At 55.4% G+C, this 20,262-nt stretch overlaps 2 protein-coding genes across 2 annotated transcripts; both read left to right on the forward strand.

Annotated features, from left to right (window-relative positions):
- The first annotated feature begins 4,341 nt into the window (after nt 1–4,341).
- Nucleotides 4,342–5,280, forward strand: LOC102459477 (olfactory receptor 52B2-like). Its single transcript, XM_075933725.2, has one exon. The coding sequence runs from the start codon at nt 4,342–4,344 to the stop codon at nt 5,278–5,280; it is 939 nt and encodes a 312-aa protein (XP_075789840.2).
- An 11,235-nt stretch (nt 5,281–16,515) lies between these two features.
- Nucleotides 16,516–17,463, forward strand: LOC142827368 (olfactory receptor 52B2-like). The gene has a single exon (XM_075922546.2). It carries the CDS (start codon nt 16,516–16,518, stop codon nt 17,461–17,463), a length of 948 nt encoding a protein of 315 aa, XP_075778661.2.
- Nucleotides 17,464–20,262: the final 2,799 nt, after the last annotated feature.

The following is a 20,262-nucleotide window of genomic DNA, read 5'->3' on the forward strand; positions in this document are numbered from 1 at the left end:
GGACCCAGAGGCCTGGCCGGCTTCCTGTTCCTGCGCTGGGTTACTGTAAGAGCTGTGGGTCCACTAGGACCCCCAGCATCCTGCGCACCTGGGCCCTCTGTGGGGCTCCAGACTCCGGCCTAGCAACGGTCGGGGGGGGGGGGGCACGTGATAGGGCCTGAGGGCCTGTGGCCGAGGCTCCGGACCTTTGACCCTGGCGCCCCGACAGGGACAAGCAGAGGGGACACGGCCGGGGGGAGATGCTGTCCTGGCACCCAGCGCTGTGGCTACCAATCCACCCTGTGCTGGGCAGAGACGGGCTCTGACCCGGCCCCTGGCAGAAGCCATCAGCTCCTCCCTCCCCTCCCGCCTTGCCCGGAATGCCCATGTGACAGTCACAGGAAGAACTGAGATGGGTCAAACTGATGGGACCTCACTAGGTTGCTCCGTCCAGTCCCTGTGCTCAAGGAAAATAGCTGCTGTTTCCCAGGGTCTCAGGTTTCCTTGGAACAGCAGGGGCCATAAGAGTGAGCAACAGGAGGAAGGGGGAGAAGATGGCAAGTGAGGGGCGAGGTCTTGGAGGACAGGGGTAGTCTAGGAAAAGGGCCTCTAGGGAAGAAGAGGGGAGGTCTTGGTAAGAGATGGTGCATGTCAGGGGCTTTGGAAAATGGTGGCACAAAATCTCACTAAGATTTTGTCCTCCACAAAATCCTGCAGCAGTGAGTTCCACAGTTTGACTATCTGTGGGGAGGGAAAGGGTTTCTTTGTATCAGTCGTTCTTTGCCAGCTTTTATTTTCCTTGTACATCCCTTGTTATTATTTAATGAGTGGAAGAACACCTCCTGTCTTCAATATACACACTTAGGCTATGTCTACACTATGAATTTTCTCGGCAAAAAATATGCTAATGAGGGACCCATTTGCATGAGTCATGTTCTCATTTGCATATTTTCTGCCAATGCATTTTTGCACTGAGGGTTTTGTGCAAGAACAAGCATTGTGACTGTTTCATTTTTGCACAAAACACCCTTTTCCCGCAAGATCCTTATGCCTCAAAAAAGGTGGCTTACTGATTGTAACGGCGCATTGGGGGTCCCCCGTCTCCTGCACCCCGAAATGGCATGAACAGACTGCATCAGCCGGTGGAATAGAGGAAGTTTATTGCCTCTCCAGGATACAGCACAGCACAGATGTAATCTGGTCACAGAGCTGGGCTAGGATGCCTCAGGCCCCCTTGAGATGGGGGAGACTGGGCCCCTAAACTCCAGCCCCTTTCCCTAGGCTGTCTCCTCCATGCTCCCAGACAGCAACTAACCAACACTCTTCCAGCCCTGCCCCGCAGCCAGGCCAGCATTCCCCCTTCCTTTGTTCCTCTCCATGGGGGGTGTCTGGCCACACCGGTTGAGAGATCCCTTTGCATAGTGACTCATCCTGTTTTGCTGGGTCGTGGTACCCACGGCAGCCAGTGGGGGTTACCCCAGAGCCAGCAGCATAGAAACCAGCCAGTTACCCCCACTACGTCACACTGATCTTGCGGGAAAAAAGGATTATTGCGCACAAAAGAAACATCCGCACGGCTCGATTTTGTACAAAAACCCCAGTGCAAAAATGGATCAGCAGAAAGTATGCAAATGAAATTGCGACTCATGCAAATGAGTCCCTCATTAGCATATTTTTTGCATCGAAAACTCATAGTGTAGACGTAACCCCAAGCTTTGGAGCCACCTGGTGTGTTTCGTCAGGGCATCACAGGTTAAAGGAATCAGGGAGAACAGAGAGCTTAAGGAGAGAGGTTATTCTATTCTAAACGACCCTTCAGGTGAACAAGCTGACAAAGTTTGTCCAGTAAAAGATATTCCCTCCCCGTCCTCGTGTCTCTAAAATCCAGGCTACAGAAACACACTAGACACACATACAGGCTGCATAAGAACAAACCTGATCGTTCATGGGGTTTCCAGGCCTGGGCGTCACCTCGTTACCCCCGACGCAGCGAGGGGCAAATATCCTCTCAGTCAGGCCAGTCTTCCCGAGCTAATAAAGAAACTCCCTTCCCCGGCCGCGTCCTGGCCATTGCAGAACTGGCTGGGTTCCCACGCTCCGGGATGGAATTTTACCTGAGCGCATCCCCGCACCCGAGGTGTCTCCTCAGTGAAAGGATCCAGAGGGCCCCTCCCCACCCCAGGTCACCCTGAACCTGTTCGATTTCTATGTGCGGACGCAGGGCAAGTCCGTTTGCAGCTGGGTTCCTGTGTTAACCTCCAAGCAAGGTCAATGAACTGCAGTTGGCTTGGGGTGGAGCCGGGCCGGAGGATAGCACCTGGCGTTACATCCCTGGCTAACCAGGGCGGGGTGAGAACGCCCTAGTGGACTGGTCAATACCACCACACCCCGAGACCTGGGTACCAATTTCTCCTTGGCCAAGAGCTCACGGTCCATGTCTATATTTCATGGCTCAGCCAGGGCCGGGCCGTGTCTTTAGCACTGAGTGTGAATCCTGAGGTGTGTGCAGACAGCCTGGAACACCTCCCACACATGCCAATCTTTATGGGTAAATAGTGTGTAGCCCCATGTGTGGTGTGGTGAGTGTGTCAGGTGTGAGATGGCAGCTGGTGTTAAAGAACAGGGCAGCCTTTGTTGGGGGCCTCAGCAACACCACAACCTTTCTGAATAACACACAACAGGAGAGAGGCTCAGACACAGCCAGGGAGGGGAAAGGGTTAATTCTTGGCTGCTGTTTTCCACCTGAGTCAGTCTCAGAGGCCAGGTCCTGGGGGCTCCCTGCTGGCTCCGAGCCCCCGCTGGGATTCCCAGGGCTGCTGTATAAACACCCCTGTCCCTCAGCCCTGTGCAGTGCGGCTTCCCCATCCCTGCAGCTCCCTGTGTCCAGGCAGCGATCGCTCATCCCAGCCGGGGCAGGAGCCTGGTGAGTCCTGGGCAGGGCAGGGATCTGCCCCGGGGCGGCTGGAAACCCCTGGCTTCTAGGAAATGTGGGAAGGGGGGTTGGCTGGAACGGGGCTGCCTACCTCGCACTGCAGGGCAGCACGGCAGCCCCTGGCCCTGAGCAAACGCCCCTGGCCCGGCGCGGAGGGGCAGTGTCAGGCCTCGGGTGCCGGGTGATGCTGACCCTCGCCCACAGGAGTCAGGGGGGTGCTGGCTGTGGGGCTCAGCGGCGCTGGGCTGGGCCATTCTAGGCTAATGGGGCTGGTCAGAGGGAACCTCCTTTGGGATCCCCCCCGGCCCTGCCATCCCCTCACCCCCTCCCGCGGCTTCACGCAGGGACAGCGATTCCCCAAACTCTGTGGCTACGTCTAGATTGGCATGGTTTCCGGAAATGCGTTTAATGGAAAAGTTTTCTGTTAAAAGCATTTTCGGAAAAGAGCGTCTAGATTGGCACGGACACTTTTCCACAAAATCACTTTTTCCGGAAAAGCGTCCGTGCCAATCTAGACACACTTTTGTGCAAAAAAGCCCTGATCGCCATTTTCGCGATTGGGGCTTTTTTGCGCAAAACAAATCTCAGCTGTCTACACTGGCCCTTTTGCGCAAAAGTTTTACGTTTCTACGAACGGGAGCAGCATTGTATTTCCGCAAAAAGCACTGATTTCTTACAGTAGGAAGTAAGTGTTTTTGCGGAAATTCAAGAGGCAAACTGGCCAGTCTAGACACAGCCTGTGGGTTGTGATTCTGGGGGAAGATTTTGTAACCAGTGTCTGTAGAGGCAAAGGGTTTTTTTTTATTTTAGAACTTGGCGGGCCCTCACCGTCTGCGCTCAGAATGCGAAACAGCCCTGAGTACAGCTGTGCGGTGTGGTCTGCCCATAGTTGAGATTTGCCGACATCTTTAGGGCCAAATCCTGGAAAAACCTTTGCCCCTATCCTCATTTCAGGGCATCCTTGCGGCTCGGGTCGAGGAAGGGCCCGGATGACGAGTGTCGATGAAAACGGATTTGCTCGGACACCGTTCTGAACGGAGAGTGTCTCTGCGGTGCGGAGCGTAACACCGGAGGAGCTGGATGAAGAACCAGTCCCGTGGCTGCTTTCGCTCACTTTCCGAGTCACCCTCTGAGCCCGGAGCAGGGCTGCAGGCAACCGGCAGAGGAGAGATTGTGCTATAGAGAGGAACCATGGATTGGCTCCCTGCTCACCCCGGGGGCCATAAATATCCCAAGTGTCTTCCCCTGGGGTATGGGGATGATCCGCGGAAGGGGAGTGTGTGTAGATTTCCTGTTCACACCCGACAGGCAGCACAAAGACGTTTTTGCTGGTGTCTCTGAGTCGGTCCCCTGGTGCCCCTCCAATTCCCACTGATTGTCTCTTCTGTGTTAGCTGCTGGAAACGGAATAGAAACTGCAGAGGACGGTGCATGATGCCAGCCGACAATCACAGCGTTTTTACCCCCGTCACCTTCATCCTGACCGGGTTCCCGGGTACGGAGGAGTCTCAGGTCTGGCTCGCCGTCGCCTTCTGTCTGATGTACGTTGCGGCGCTTCTGGGGAACTCTCTGCTTCTCTACATCATAGCGACAGAGCGAAGCCTGCATGAGCCCATGTACCTTTTCCTCTCCATGCTGGCTGCTGCTGATCTGCTGTTGTCCACCACCACAGTGCCCAAGATGCTGGCCTTGTTCTGCTTTGGTGCAGGGGAAATTTCTTTTGCTGCCTGCCTCACCCAGATATTCTTCGTCCATTTGAGTTTTATCGCCGAGTCGGGCATCCTGGTGGCCATGGCGTTTGATCGGTACGTTGCCATCTGCAACCCCCTGAGATACACCACCCTGCTCTCCAAGCCTGTGATCGGGAAGATCGGGCTGGCGGTTCTCACAAGGAGTTTCTGTTTCGCTTTCCCCATTTTCTTTCTCATGACGCGAATGAAGATCTGCGGAAATTACCTCCTGCCTCACATCTATTGTGAGTACATGATAATAACCCGGCTGGCCTGCGACAACATCACAATCAACATCTGGTACGACTTAGCCAAGGCTATTTCAGTAATCGGCTTGGATGCTGTGCTCATTGCTGTGTCCTATGTGCTGATCCTCAGGGCCGTCTTCCAGCGCCGGTACCAGGGTGCCCGTCTCAAGGCTCTGCGCACCTGTGGCTCCCACATCTGTGTCATACTGTTGTACTATGTGCCAACTTTTGTCTCCTTCTACGAATACCAATTTGAACAAATCAGTCATGGTAATACTATCAACCTCCTGGCCAACATCTCTGTGCTCCTTCTCCCCATGTTAAACCCCGTTATTTATGGGATGATGACAAAAGAGATCCTGAAGCGGGTGATCAAGATGTTTTTTTTTTGATTCTGCATCTGAAGCCTCCCGGCTGAGCTGAAAGAGTCAAGGAAATGCCTCAGGACTTTCTTCTGAATTGCTGTTGTATGGTAACGATGGACTTTCACTTCATGAGCTTGACATAATTCTTCATCCAAGTTGTCTCACTTATTCTGGGACTGCCCTGGCTCCAGGAATGCTGCTTCCTTCCAAAAAAAGGCAGCTGGAGCGAGTGAGTCTTGTGCTAATTTGAATTGGAAGAGCAAAGCAAGAAAGAGCAAAGGTAAAGTCCCCACGGGAGGGAGCTGCCCACAGAAATTGGCACCGATGGGTCACAAAACCTGCACCGATGCACCAGTCAAATCAACTGTGAGACTGCACCAAAGAGAAGGGGGAACAGAAGAGCGGCCACACTGGGTCAGACCAAAGGTCCATCCAGCCTAGTCCACCAACATTGACCAATGCCAGCTGCCCCAGAGGGAGGGGGCACAAGGGGAATCCCCCTCCGGATCCAGAAGGAGGGTGCCAGAGCGTGTTCTGCTCCCAGCCTGCCCTGTCCCTTCGCCGTGAGTGCACTGTGGAGCAGTATGGCGGGCGGGGGCACGTTTCCTCAGGGGACGGCGCAGAGATTCTGCGTCCCGTCTCCCCCCGTCCCAGCACCAGCACAGTGGGGGACATCCACAAGGCTGCCACTGGCCGTGTTGGCCTGGAGACCCGCCCCGGAGGATAGAGCCAGCACAGACCCTCCACCCCGCCCCACGGCCAGGGACTGAGATTAGGCCCGGCTTAGCCAGGCTGGTCTCACTCGGGTCCCCACACAGGTGGCTTCACGGCCGGGACCATGTGGGACAGAGGTTAGGAGGTGCCGTGGGGGAGGGGCTCATCGGCACATGCTCCCTGGTCCCAAATGACCAGGGGGAGCGAGAGAGCAGAATCAGGGGTCTGGTTTATTTCATTCTAAGGCGGTGGTCCCCAACACAGAACAAAGAGGGTCAGTGTCACATCCCCATGCTGCTGGTGTCCCAGAAGACGGGAGGGGAGGACAGGGGCTGGATCACTCCTTAACTGCCCTATTCTGTTCACACACACACAAACAGACACACACACATCGACGTTGTGGGTCAGACCACTGCTGGAGACAGGAAAAGCTGGACCATTGGTCTGACCCAGCTCGGCTCGGTCTCGGTGCTGCTGGGACATTTTGTCTCCACAGCTGCATGAATGGGAGGGGGATAAAACGGGGGGAAAAGATTCCCCCAGAGATTTGTGACATTAGAGAACATGACCTGTGAAGGAAGAATGAAAGCCCTGGGCTTGTTGGCTACGTCTACACTGGCCCCTCTTCCGGAAGGGGCATGTAAATTACTTTGAAGTAGGAATAAGAGCCTCCGGAAAAGGGCACTTTTTCCGGAGGATCGGGGCCAGTCTAGACGCTCTTTTCCGGCTTTTTTAAAAGCCGGAAAAAAGCGGCGGACATTTTTATTTAAATGCCGCGGGGGATATTTAAATCCCCCGCGGATTTCCCTACGACGACTGCTGAAATTTACATGCCCCTTCCGGAAAAGGGGCCAGTGTAGACGTAGCCGTTTAGTTTAGAAAAGAGAAGATTGAGGGGGGACATGAGAGCAGTTTTCAGGTATCTAAAAGGGTGTCACAAGGAGGAGGGAGAGCCTCTGAGGATAGAACAAGAAGCAATGGGCTTAAACTTCAGCAAGGGAGGTTTAGGTTGGACATTAGGAAAAAGTTCCTCACTCTCAGGGTGGTTAAACACTGGAATAAATTGCCCGGGGAGGTTGTGGAATCCCCATCTCTGGAGATAGTTAAGAGTAGGTTAGATAAATGTCTATCAGGGATGGTCTAGAGAGTACTTGGTCCTGCCATGAGGGCAGGGGACTGGACTCGATGACCTCTCGATGTCCTTTCCAGTTCTAGGATTCTCTGATTCTGTGATTAGGGAAGCCATTCGATATCCTTTGCCCTCTTTGTTGGCCTTTTCTGAAACATTTCCAGTTGTACAATATCATTTTGGGACGGGGTAGCCAGAATTGGACACAGTATTTAAAGTGTTGACGTACCAGAGATTTCTGCAGTGCCCCTGTGATAGTGTTTGTGTCTTTCTAATGGTCCTAAGAATCATTTAGCCTTTTGGACCACAGCTGTACACAGCATGTAAATTTGTCAGAGAAATATCCAAGGTGACTCCAACGTCTCTTGATCGGGAGGTTGTGAGGCTGCCGCCCCCAACCGTGTGACAGACCGGGCCGTGTCTGGGCACAGCTGAGGGCGTCCGCTCAGGGCTAATTTCTCAAATCCTGGGCTCCTTACAGCCCCCAGACTGGTGACCTCTCCAAACAGGCCACAAACCAGTCCCACAGAGCGCTTCAGCTGCCTGCCCGAAGCCTCACGAGCAAAACCCCTCCGACACCCCAGCAATATCCGTGTCCCAGATGGCCCCGGGCCTCATACACAGGTGGGGGGTTCTAGCACCCAATCCCACCTACCCCAAATAAGTTCTGTCCGGTTCCGAGACACCATCCACAGATCCCTGGTCAATTTACCCTCTGGACCTTACCCACAAATCACGCTGGGCCAATCCTTTAGCATCTAACACCTAAAGGTTTATTATTACAATAAAGAAAAGCATGAGAGTAAGGTTGTTAAAGGATAGTACGTTACATGCGTCGAATCTCCCAGTTCTCGGTGCAGGCTCTAGCAGAGATATTACAGCTGCTGGGTTAAAAGTTCTTGTTGCGCATCCTAGGGTCAGGATGGGTTCACAGGTCTTTCGGGTTCTTCGATCCCTGCAATGCTGCCTCTGGGATGAAGTGCTGAGCTGAGAACAAAATGGCATCGACCACATGGCCTCTTTATACCTCCTTCCTGGCCTCTCCTTGTATGCAGCCAGTCACCTGGCCCTCAGCATCTCTCTGCTGGCAGCTCTTAGGTCTCCGCCCTCATGCTTTAGGTGTGTCCTTGGCCCATCGAGTGCCATTGTCCCACAGGGCCTCGCTAATCAGCCTGTCCATAGCAATGCTCAACCACATTCAGAGAAATATTCAGCTTCCACACAGATTACAGATTCCTACCTACACACACAGACATTATATACCCACATAAATAGCGTACACAGGATCAGCAAACAATAAGCTCCCATTCAATACCTCACATGGCCCCTTTCTATACCATCTTTGGGGCCAACACCCCCACCTATGGGTGCAGCAGCGATCTGGCTGCTCCGCTTAAATTTGGTAACGTGACAAACAGGCACAGCGATATTATGATGATGATATTCTAACCCCTTCGTCACAGTATTTTCTGGGAGCTCACTGATGGGAGGTGCTATTGGGCAGGTTTTGCTTCGCTGCATAGGGGTCTCCTGTCTGTAGGCTGGTGTTATCGTTGCATCTGAAGCCAGGAATATTGGTGGTAACTGCATGGTCTGTGATTACTAGCAGATGGACCTGGCATTGCTCAGGTCTGTAAGGTAAAGTTTGGAGTTTTTTTGAAAAATCAATGACAAATGTCCAGGCTTTATTTCAATGACTGTATTTTTCCAACATGAAGGAAAATGAAGGCTGGAGAGGGAGCTCGGGAGTGAGGAGTGGCAGGGGGAATGAGGCTTAGGGCTGAGGGTTGGGAGGTGTGGGGGGGCTCAGAGCAGGAGGCGGGATTGAGTGGGGGGTGTTCAGGCCCGAGGGAGGCGGGTGCGGAAGTGAAGGCAGGTGGGAGATGAAGGACTCAGGGCAGGGGGCCGAGGATAGAGGGATGGGAGTTGGGGGCTTACCGGAGCTGCCCCAGGTGGCGAGGGGGGCACTATCCGGCAGCGACTCCCCTGCTACCATCCCCCACCAGCTGCCCTCCCCCATGTCCTGCAGGCTGTGCGGGGAGGAGCCAGGATCTAGGGGCTGCCCCTCCTCCAGTCCGCCCATCCCCATGGGCTGCAGGCTCTCCACGGGGGCCAGGCTCGAGGTTTGGGGTAGGGAGTTCAGAGCCTGTAGGCAAGATGATGGAGGCTTGATGCTGCTGCTGCCCGCAGTGGGTGGAAGGTTGGGTGCAGGAGCGGGCTGGGGGTGAGGGTGCAGGGTCTAGGAGGGAGGGAAGGGGGAAGGAGGGGCAGGGAATTGGGGTCTTATCTAGTGTAACTTCCGGAGAATCACAGGAGGCTCCACACTGCCCTGTTTTTGAAGGCACCATCCCCACTGCTCCCATTGGCCATTAGTCCTGCCAATGGGAAAGAGGGGGTTGGAGCTTGTGGGCAAATGCTTCCCTGCACTTCTGTGCCCCCGCCCCCACCAGGCAGAAGCAGCCATGCAGGGGCTTTCATGCCAGCTCCCCACTGCTTTCCTCCACTGCGGGAGAGGGGAAGCCCCAAGACTCATAGGCCGGATCAAGGAAAGGTGGGGGCTGGATCCAGCCCACGGACTGTAGGTTTCCCATCCCCCATCTAGAGGTTCCCTTCCGTCTATCCAACACAGAACCTCTCAGGCCCCCACCCAGTAACCTAAGAAATTCACACCCCAACCCTGGGTGCCTCTTAGAGGCAGTGCCCCCCTACTCACAAACCCAGAGTCTGGGGGGAGAGAAGAAACATTTTTAATAAAAGGAGGGAAGTAACGTGACATTAATTTGGGAACGCACCATTGAGGGTACATTTACACTTGCACCCTAGTTCGAATTGCTAATGAAGCGGGGATTTAAATGTCCCGCGGTTCGTTAGCATGATCTCGCCAGCGCGTTACTCCACTCAACAGCTGTTCCGAAAGTGAAAGTGCGCGCTGGGACACGTTAGTTCGAACCAACCCCCTTGGCTCGAACTAACGTTACTCCTCAAAAATAGCTGGCCGCTTGCCGTGCCTCCATCACCGCCCTGCTGGCCACATATCACAGCTCTCTGCCACCGCCCTGCTGGCCACTTGCCATGCCTCCACTACCGCCCTGCTGGCCACACGTCACAGCTCTCTGCCGCCGCCCTGCTGGCTGCTTGCCGTGCCTCCACCCCCGCCCTGCTGGCCACACGTCACAGCTCTCTACCACTGCCCTGCTGGCCACTCGCCATGCCTCCACCACCGCCCTGCTGGCCACACATCACAGCTCTCTACCGCCGCCCTGCTGGCCACTTGCCGTACCTCCACCACCGCCCTGCTGGCCACACATCACAGCTCTCTACCACTGCCCTGCTGGCCACTTGCCGTACCTCCACCACCGCCCTGCTGGCCACACATCACAGCTCTTTACCGCCGCCCTGCTGGCCGCTTGCCGTGCCTCCACCCCCGCCCTGCTGGCCACATATCACAGCTCTTTACCGCCGCCCTGCTGGCCGCTTGCCGTGCCTCCAGCACCGCCCTGCTGGCCACATATCACAGCTCTCTACCACTGCCCTGCTGGCTGCTTGCCGTGCCTCCACCCCCGCCCTGCTGGCCACATATCACAGCTCTTTACCGCCGCCCTGCTGGCCGCTTGCCGTGCCTCCACCACCGCCCTGCTGGCCACACATCACAGCTCTCTACCGCCGCCCTGCTGGCCACTCGCCGTGCCTCCACCACCGCCCTGCTGGCCACACATCACAGCTCTCTACCGCCGCCCTGCTGGCCGCTTGCCGTGCCTCCACCCCCGCCCTGCTGGCCACATATCACAGCTCTTTACCGCCGCCCTGCTGGTCGCTTGCCGTACCTCCACCACTGCCCTGCTGGTCACACATCATGGCTCTTTGCACCACTGCCTGGCTCACCACTCATTACGCCAGTTTGACATTATTTCAAAATAATGGATTGCTGTGTGCACATGCGCAATGGTATTTTGAAGTAACGTCAGTTGTGCCAAGATAGTGCTGCTGTGTAGATGTACGCACAGAGTTGAGCAGGGCTCTTTCATCTCACTGTGAAACCTTTCATTTGGAACTGATTAAGCACAATCCTGCTTTTCTGTGTTCCCCCAAAATGACACACCTTGGTCTCCACATTGTAGCTGTCCCCGCATGTCAGACAAACAGAGCTGGTGCTGGGTGACAAATGGGGTAGATTGCAAAGAGCAAGACACCGCTCCATGTGCTGACTATCGGACCTATTGAGCAAAGTAGGGATCGACTGTATTTGCAAAGCCACGCCCAGGGTCTCTCTGCTTTCCACATGCTGGGAGGGAAGCTATTCTTCAGCTCCTGCTTCCTTGTACAAGGGTGACTGTGATGGTTCTCATGGGTCACAGAGCTCGGAGTCACCCACCCACTGAATCCGGGCGGGGGGACTCTCCTTCATGTGGGGCAGCCAAGTGTTCACTGTGCATGCAAAGAATGGGGGTGAACCAGTCTCGGAGACCCCATGAAACAGTGCCCTGAGCTATCCAGGCCCTGACTCTGGCTGCTCGCCACTAACTCCAGGTTCCTGCCCCAAAACAAGGATCCAATTCCTTGGGTCGCCATCAGCCACCTCTCCAGCACTGCGCAAGGCCCTGGGGAGCCCTGGGCACAACACAAATGCTGCTTCCTTTGAGAGGAATGGAGAGTTCTCTAGAAATGTGAGAGAGGGGAACCAAACTGCTTCCGCCGATTCACTGTAAATTTTCATCCACAAAGACACTCGGACGTAGCCTGAATTCTCCTCCAGCTCCCTAAAACACACCGTCAATACCGATATAATATGGCTTAACTATGGCCAGAGCATGCCTGTCACAATGGTGACGAATTGTACAGAGTTGCAAACCTTCTGCACAGGAAATTCATGCGACTCTCCCTGGGTAAAGGCTCCATAGGACGTGTGTGCGGTGCAGTGAGTTTCCCACGTCGGAGATGGAAGTTGTGAAAGAACAGGGCACTCTTTGCCTGGGACCACTGTATATGAGCGACCTTTCTAAATAATGTTCCAAAGGAGACAGGCTCAGACACAGCCAGGGAGGAGAAAGGGTTAATTCTCGGCTGCTGTTTCCCACCTGAGTCAGTCTCAGAGGACAGGTCCCGGGGGCTCCCTGCTGGCTCCGAGCCCCCGCTGGGATTCCCAGGGCTGCTGTATAAACACCCCTGTCCCTCCGCCCTGCGCAGTGCGGCTTCCCCATCCCTTCAGCTCCCTGTGCCCAGACAGCGATCACTCATCCCGGCCGGGGCAGGAGCCTGGTGAGTCCTGGGCAGGGCAGGGATCTGCCCCGGGGTGGCTGGAAACCCCTGGCCCCTAGGAAATGTGGGAAGGGGGGTTGGCTGGAATGGGGCTGCCTCCCTCGCACTGCAGGGCAGCACGGCAGCCCCTGGCCCTGAGCAAATGCCCCTGGCCCAGCGCAGAGGGGCAGTGTCAGGCCGCGGGTGCGGGTGACACTGACCCTCGCCCACAGGAATCGGGGGGGGCGCTGGCTGTGGGGCTCAGCGGCGCTGGGCTGGGCCATTCTCGGCTAACGGGGCTGGTCAGAGGGAACCTCCTTTGGGGTCCCCTCCGGCCCTGCCATCCCTTCACCCCCTCCTGCGGCTTCACACGGCCCGTCAGTCACTGGGGGCTCAGGGCTGGGCCCAGTGCGGGTGCAGCGGGGCCAAGGGGCAGAGCGGGGACTGTCCCACCGTGGGGCCCAGGATTCACCGATGACCAGGGCTGGGTGAGCCCTACGTGCCCTCGTCTGCCGTGGCAATTCTCCGTCGCAGGGCTGCGGGAAGCTTTACCAGTGCAATGCTGCATTGACAGAGCTGCCTGATGCCTCCTGGAGTCACGGCTGGACCCACTGCGGTCTGGGCTGGACAGGGGACATGCTGACCAGCACCCGGTGACCAAGGGGTTAAACTCAGGTCGCTAGCCAAGGTGTTGCCAGGGCACCAGAGAACCAAGGGGCAAACGGTGTTGAAATCTGAATTGGATCTAGATTCTCTGCCTGTTTCTTTGTGTGGGTGAGAAACACCCGGAATCGAGAGACTCAGAATGATTGAAACCGAGGCAGGAATGCCAGGCCTCCGAGGAATTCAGGGCATAGGAGAGGACTGAGCAACGAGAAATTAGAAGGAAATAAGGGTACGAGCTGCCTGGTTCAAACTAGGGAGGCTAATGAGGACGACCGAAATTAGTAATGAAGCACGGGATTTAAATGTCCCACGCTTGATTAATATATTCCCAGCCGTCGCCATTTTGGACACTGACCAGCCTGAAGTAACTGCCTGCATCTACACACGGCAGAGAAGCGGGATTCCGAGATAAACCCCTTAGTTCGACTTAACTGTTACTCCTCGTGGAATGAAGTTTAATGGTTCATTTGAACTAATTCGGAATCCCGCTTCTCTGCCACGTGTAGACGCGGGTGTCTCAAGTTTCTCTTCTGTTTTGTAATAAAACTCACTTTTTTTAGGTGACAATTTGATTCTTGAGTCCTGGAAGGTCTGTCTGTGTATCTGCAGGCCTCCGACTGAGAGGTGAGCTAGGAGAGACTACAGATTGTTTGCCTGTTTTCTTTTTTCAAGCTCCTTCAGGGCAACAGAGCTTGGGGTGCCCCTGCGGGGGGTTTAAGTGCTCACCCCGGAGGTTTCAGGGATACAAATCACTTGATGGGGGCAGCGATTCCCCAAACTCTATGGCTACTTCTCGATTGGCATGATATTCCGGAAATGCTTTTAAAGGAAAAGTTTTCCCTTAAAAGTATTTTTGGAAAAGAGCATCTAGATTGGTACGGACGCTTTTCCGCAAAAGCACGTGTAACCCCCAAGGAGATGACTTGGATTCCCGGGGCTTTGTCTGCTGGCAGCTCAGGGAGAGGCTCTGAGTTTGCCTTGGCTCCCCCTCCCTACCAGGGCCAGAGTCTGCCCGGCAACCCATGGGGAGTGAGATGCCCCCCCCAGGGGGAAGGGGAGACCATTGTGGAGGGGAGTCTGGAGCCAGCCAGGGAAAGGGGAGGACTGGCTGTGTGGGAGCTAGTAAGCCCCAGGCCTGCATGCAGGGTTCCCCCTGAGGACTGGCCTCTAGGGACCTGAAGGCAGGATCCCTCAGCTGGGTTTATGTCTCCACTGTTGATTCCAGTTGTGGAGTTTGCTGGGAGGCTTCCCCAGCCAGGCTGAGTTGGCTCCAGCTCCCTGGGTGAGAGAGTCACTGCATGGTCAGCTCGGCTCTAGCAGCAAGTTCAGGGCTGCTGCCTGCTGTGTGGGTCTGAATGCTGGGCTGGGAGGCTATAGTTTTGAATTTTGGTGCAGTTGTGTGGTCTGCATCTTGAGCCCTGCACCCCTTCGCGGGGAGGGGAAATTCTGGGACCGAAGCAGCCTGGTTCCTGCTTGAAGAGGACCCCTGTGAGAAGAGAGCAGCCCTTTGCAGAGACTGAGTCATCTCTCAACCTGAGGCTCATTCATGGAGTGTGTGAGTGCACCAATTTTTAGTTAGTCAGGCAGGGAATTTGTTTGGGGATTTTATTACCTGCAGCCTATTAAACTGTGGAGGGATTTGCTGCCTTCTCCCATTTGTGAGTCCTTTGAGCTGTACTGGACCTAGTCAGCTCCACTGCTAAACCACTGCAGAGAAGGATTGTGTGGTCAACAGTCATCAAGGGCCCCAACAAAGTACGCGTACCAACGGGACACTAACCTCACAGTTGCTGGGCACCGGTGACCCTAAAAATAATGTTTTACCCTGTTCTGTTATAATTGTCTCCTGTTTAATATAATTGTGTTTATTATAGTGTATGTGTTTGTGTTATTTTCTGGGAGTCTCCAACTATCTGGCGAATACGTGGGGATTATCCTGGGCTAGAATTTTCCTCCCAAGCTGCCCTGGTGACCCTGCTAGAAAGGAGTGAGGGGGTGGAGGCACCGCCAAGTACATCAATCAGAAAGAATAAAATTGAGTAGGTGGCGGGATCCAGAAGAACCCAGACCTATCCATCCGAACCTGAAAGGAGATTGGCTTTAAAAGAAGGTAACCAGGTGGAGAGGGGGGGCTACACACTTTTTGCAGAAAAGCGTCCGTGGCCAATCTAGACGCGCTTTTGCACAAAAAAACCCCCATCGCCATGTTCGCCATTGGGGCTTTTTTGCGCAAAACAAATCTGAGCTGTCTACACTGGCCCTTTTGCGCAAAAGTTTTGCACAAAAGGGACTTTTGCCCGAACGGGAGCAGCACAGTATTTCCACAAAAAGCTCTGATTTCTTACAGTAGGAAGTCAGTGCTTTAGCGGAAATTCAAGTGGCCAGTGTAGACAGCTGGAAAGTTTTTCCAGAAAAGCGGCTGATTTTCTGGAAAAAATGGTCAGTCTAGACACAGCCTGTGTGTTGTGATTCCGGGGGAAGTTTTTGTAACCAGTGTCTGTAGGGAAAGGTTTTTTTTTTTTCTTTTTGAGCTTGGCAGGCCCTCACCGTCTGCGCTCGGAATGCGGAACAGTCCTGACACAGCCGTAGAGATCAGCTGGGCGTAGGCGCAGAGCTGGGACTGTCCCACTGTGGGGCTTAGGGGCCACCGAAGACAAGGGCTGGCTGAGCCCGACGAGCCCCCTCCTCCCGTGGCAATTCTCTGGCGCAGGGCTGGGGTCAGGTCTACCTGTAAAATGCTGCATTGACAGAGCTGCCTGATGCGACCCGGAGCCCTAAGGAAGAAGCCCCCTGGCCCGGCAGACATCTCTCCCCTCTGCGTCGTTAATCCTGCTCCCACAGAGGCAGCAGCTGTGTCCACACGGGGGCTGGGCTGGTGTAATCGCGTCACTCAGGGGGTTTTTTTTCACACCCCTGAGCAACCAAGTTGTCCCAGTACAGCCGTGCAGTGTGGTCTGCCTGTAGGTGAGATTTGTCGACATCTTTAGGGCCAAATCCTGGAAAAAACTTTGCCCCTTTCCTCGTTTCAGCACTTCCTTGTGGCTCGGGTCGAGGTCTCAGCGCCTGAAGGGGGCACGAGGACGAGTGTCGATGAAAACGGATTTGCTCGGACACCGTTCTGAACGGGGAGTGTCTCTGCGGTGCGGAGCGTAACACCGGAGGAGCTGGATGAAGAACCAGTCCCGTGGCTGCTTTCGCTCACTTCCCGAGTCACCCTCTGAGCCCGGAGCAGGGCTGCAGGCAACCGGCAGAGGAGAGATTGTGCTGTAGAGAGGAACCATGGATGGGCTCCCTGCTCACCCCGGGGGCCATAAATATCCCAAGTGTCTTCCCCTGGGGCATGGGGATGATCCGCAGCAGGGGAGTGTGTGTAGATTTCCTGTTCACACCCGACAGGCAGCACAAAGACGTTTTTGCTGGTGTCTCTGAGTCGGTCCCCCGGTGCCCCTCCAATTCCCACTGATTTTCTCTTCCGTGTTAGCTGCTGGAAACGGACTAGAAGCTGTAGGGGACGGTGCATGATGCCAGCCGACAATCACAGCGTTTTTACCCCCGTCACCTTCATCCTGACCGGGTTCCCGGGTACGGAGGAGTCTCGAGTCTGGCTTGCCAGCCCCTTCTGTCTGATGTACGTTGCGGTGCTTTTGGGGAACTCTCTGCTTCTCTACATCATAGCGACAGAACGAAGCCTCCATGAGCCCATGTACCTTTTCCTCTCCATGCTGGCTGCTGCTGATCTGCTGTTATCCACCACCATAGTGCCCAAGATGCTGGCCCTGTTCTGGTTCGGTGCAGGGGAAATTTCTTTTGCTGCCTGCCTCACCCAGATGTTTTTTGTCCATGTGAGTTTTTTCGCAGAATCAGCCATCCTGCTGGCCATGGCGTTTGATCGGTACGTTGCCATCTGCAACCCCCTGAGATACATCACCCTGCTCACCAAGCCTGTGGTCGGGAAGATCGGGCTGGCGGTTCTCACAAGGAGTTTCTGTTTCGCTTTCCCCGTTGTCTTTCTCGCGATGCGAATGAAGATCTGCGGAAATAACCTCCTGCCTCACATCTATTGCGAGTACATGACTATATCCCGGCTGGCCTGTGACAGCATCACATTCAACATCTGGGACGACGTAACCAAGGCTATTTCAGTAATCGGCTTGGACGCTGTGCTCATTGCTGTGTCCTATGTGCTGATCCTCAGGGCCGTCTTCCAGCGCCGGTACCAGGGTGCCCGACTCAAGGCTCTGCGCACCTGTGGCTCCCACATCTGTGTCATCCTGTTGTACTACCTGCCAACTTTTGTCTCCCTCTGCAAATACCAATTTGGACAAATCATCCCTGGTTCTACTCTCAACCTCCTGGCCAACGTCTATGTGCTCCTTCTCCCCATGTTAAACCCCGTCATTTATGGGATGATGACAAAAGAGATCCTGAAGCGGGTGATCAAGATGTTTTTTAGATGCTGCAGCTGAAGCCTCCTGGCTGAGCTGAAAGAGTCAAGGAAATGCCTCGGGACTTGGAAATGAAAGCCGGGTTTTCTTCTGAATTGCCGTTGTATTGTAACGATGGCCTTTCACTTCGTGAACTTGACGTAATTCTTCATCCAAGTTGTCTCCATTATTCCGGGGCTGCCCTGGCTCCAGGAATGCTGCTTCCTTCCAAAAAAAGGAAGCTGGAGCGAGTGAGTCTTGTGCTAATTTGAATTGGAACCGCAAAGCAAGAAAGAGCAAAGGTAAAATCCCCACGGGAGGGAGGATGGTGTGTTCGTCTGCTCTGCGGCAAGCTGCATCTGAGCTACCCATAGAAGGTGTCACCGATGGGTCACAAAACCTGCACCGATGCACCAGTCAAATCAACTGTGAGACTGCACCAAAGAGAAGGGGGAACAGAAGAGCGGCCACACTGAGTCAGACCAAAGGTCCATTTAGCCCAGTCCACCAGCAGTGGCCAATGCCAGCTGCCCCAGAGGGAGGGGGCACAAGGGGAATCCCCCACCGGATCCAGAAGGAGGGTGCCAGAGCGTGTTCTGCTCCCAGCCTGCCCTGTCCCTTCGCCGTGAGCGCACTGTGGAGCAGTATGGCGGGCGGGGGCACGTTTCCTCAGGGGATGGCGCAGGGATTCTGCGTCCCGTCTCCCCCCGTCCCAGCACCAGCACAGGGGGGACATCCACAAGGCCGCCACTGGCCGTGTTGGCCTGGAGACCCGCCCCGGAGGATGGAGCTGGGCCAGCACAGACCCTCCACCCCGCCCCACCGCAAACACGGCCAGGGACTGAGATTAGGCCCGGCTTAGCCAGGCTGCTCTCACTCGGGTCCCCACACAGGTGGCTTCACGGCCGGGACCATGTGGGACAGAGGTTAGGAGGTGCCGTGGGGGAGGGGCTCATCGGCACATGCTCCCTGGTCCCAAATGACCAGGGGGAGCGAGAGAGCAGAATCAGGGGTCTGGTTTATTTCATTCTAAGGCGGTGGTCCCCAACGCGGAACAAAGAGGGTCAGTGTCACATCCCCATGCTGCTGGTGTCCCAGAAGACGGGAGGGGAGGACAGAGGATGGATCACTGCTTAACTGCTCTATTCTGTTCACACACACACCTCGACGTTGTGGTTCAGAGCACTGCTGGAGACAGGAAAAGCTGGACTATTGGTCTGACCCAGGCGGCTTCATGGCAGGGACCATTGGAGAGAGCGGTTAGGAGGTGCGGTAGGGGAGGGGTTCCTTGGCACATGCTCCCTGGTCCCTGCCCGCGACCGGGGGGAGTAGAAGATCAGATCAGGGGTCTGGTTTATTTCTTCCTAAGGGAAGTTTTGCTGCTGAGGGAAAGAGGCTGATTCCTCCAGGGGTGCGCAGGCTGGTTTAAAGTTCTGCTAATGTCACAAATCTCTGGGGGAATCTTCCCCCCCTTTCCCCCCTCCCGTTCCTGCAGCTGGGGAGACAAAATGTCCCAGCAGCGCCGAGAACGGGATGAGCTGGGTCAGACCAATGCTCCATCTTTTCCTGTCTCCAGAAGTGGCCTAAACCACCACTTTGGTGTGTGTCTGTGTCTGTGTGTGTGTGTGTGTGAAGGGTAAAGGGCAGCCAAGGTGATCCATCCCCTGTCCTCCCCTCCCATTCTTTGTGGCACCAGCAGCATGCGGCTGTGACATTGACCCTCTTCGTTAAGAGCCATTGATGAATAATTCCCCCGGATTCACCTAATTCTTTTTATATCCCCCTTATACGTGCATCTAGTTCTTTTTTTGAACTCCTTTGTACTTGTGGCCCTCACAACATCCCCTGGCAGTGAGTTCCGCAGGTGAGCTCTGTGTCACATGAAAAATTTTTCGTATTCAATCCTCTTCCTGTTGATTACACCATAGAACCCCTGCTTTTGTATTGCATGACAAAGCTCACAGCATTTCTCTCTTCGTTTTCTCTACATCCTGCAAGATTACACAGACTGTCCGGCAGAGACTCCTCCCCGGGGGCTGGGGCAGTGCTCCCCTGCTATCATGCCCCACCAGTTTCCCTCCCCCACAGCCTGCAGGCTCTCTGGGGGAGACCAAGCTCCAGAGGCTGCCGCCCCCTCCAGCAGCCTCCCTCTCCCGCAGCCTGCAGGCTGTCTATGGGTGGTAGGGCGCTGGGGCTGCCCCTTTTGCAGTGACTCCCCCCCCTCGCCCCGCACTGTAGGCTCTTTGGGGAGGGGCAGGCTCTGGGCCCCCATCCCCACGGGCTGCAGGCTCTCCACAGAGAACCAGACCTGAGGTTTGGGGTTGCAGGTTCCTAACCAGCGGGTAGGCAAGATGGTGCATCCCCAGCCCTGCTGGCTACTCCCCTGATGCTGCATCTGCCCCCAGTGGCCACTCTCAGTATCGCGTCCGTCCCCTCTCTGTGCCCCTGCCCTTCCCATTGCTCCTCTCTCGCCCCCGCCTTTCCATGGCACGGAAAACAGGCCCCTTCCCAGGAATGCAGGCTCGGGGTGCGGCGTCTGGGAGGAAGGGAGGCTGCAGGAGTATGCTGGGGGTGCAAGGTCTGGGTGGGAGGGAGGGTGCAGGAGTGGACTGGGGCTGAGGGTGCAGGGTCTGGGTGGGAGGGAGGGTGAAGCATCGGGATGGGGAACAGGGTCTGGGTGCAAGGGAGGGTGCAGGAGTAGACTGAGGGTGCAGGGTCTGGGTGGGAGGGAGTCTGCAGGAGCAGGCTGAGGGGGCAGGGTCTGGGTGGGAGGGAGGATGCAGGAGGAGACTGAGGCTGGGGGTGCAGGGTCTGGGTGGGAGGGAGGATGCAGGAGCAGAC

Source organism: Pelodiscus sinensis, chromosome 1 (assembly GCF_052426305.1).
Source record: "Pelodiscus sinensis isolate ZL-2025 chromosome 1, ASM5242630v1, whole genome shotgun sequence".
Taxonomy (NCBI): domain Eukaryota; kingdom Metazoa; phylum Chordata; order Testudines; family Trionychidae; genus Pelodiscus; species Pelodiscus sinensis.

Bases quoted from the DNA above. Each gene is read 5' to 3' on its own strand.
- LOC102459477 (XM_075933725.2), top strand. From the start codon at position 4,342: ATGATGCCAGCCGACAATCACAGCGTTTTTACCCCCGTCACCTTCATC.
- LOC142827368 (XM_075922546.2), top strand. From the start codon at position 16,516: ATGATGCCAGCCGACAATCACAGCGTTTTTACCCCCGTCACCTTCATC.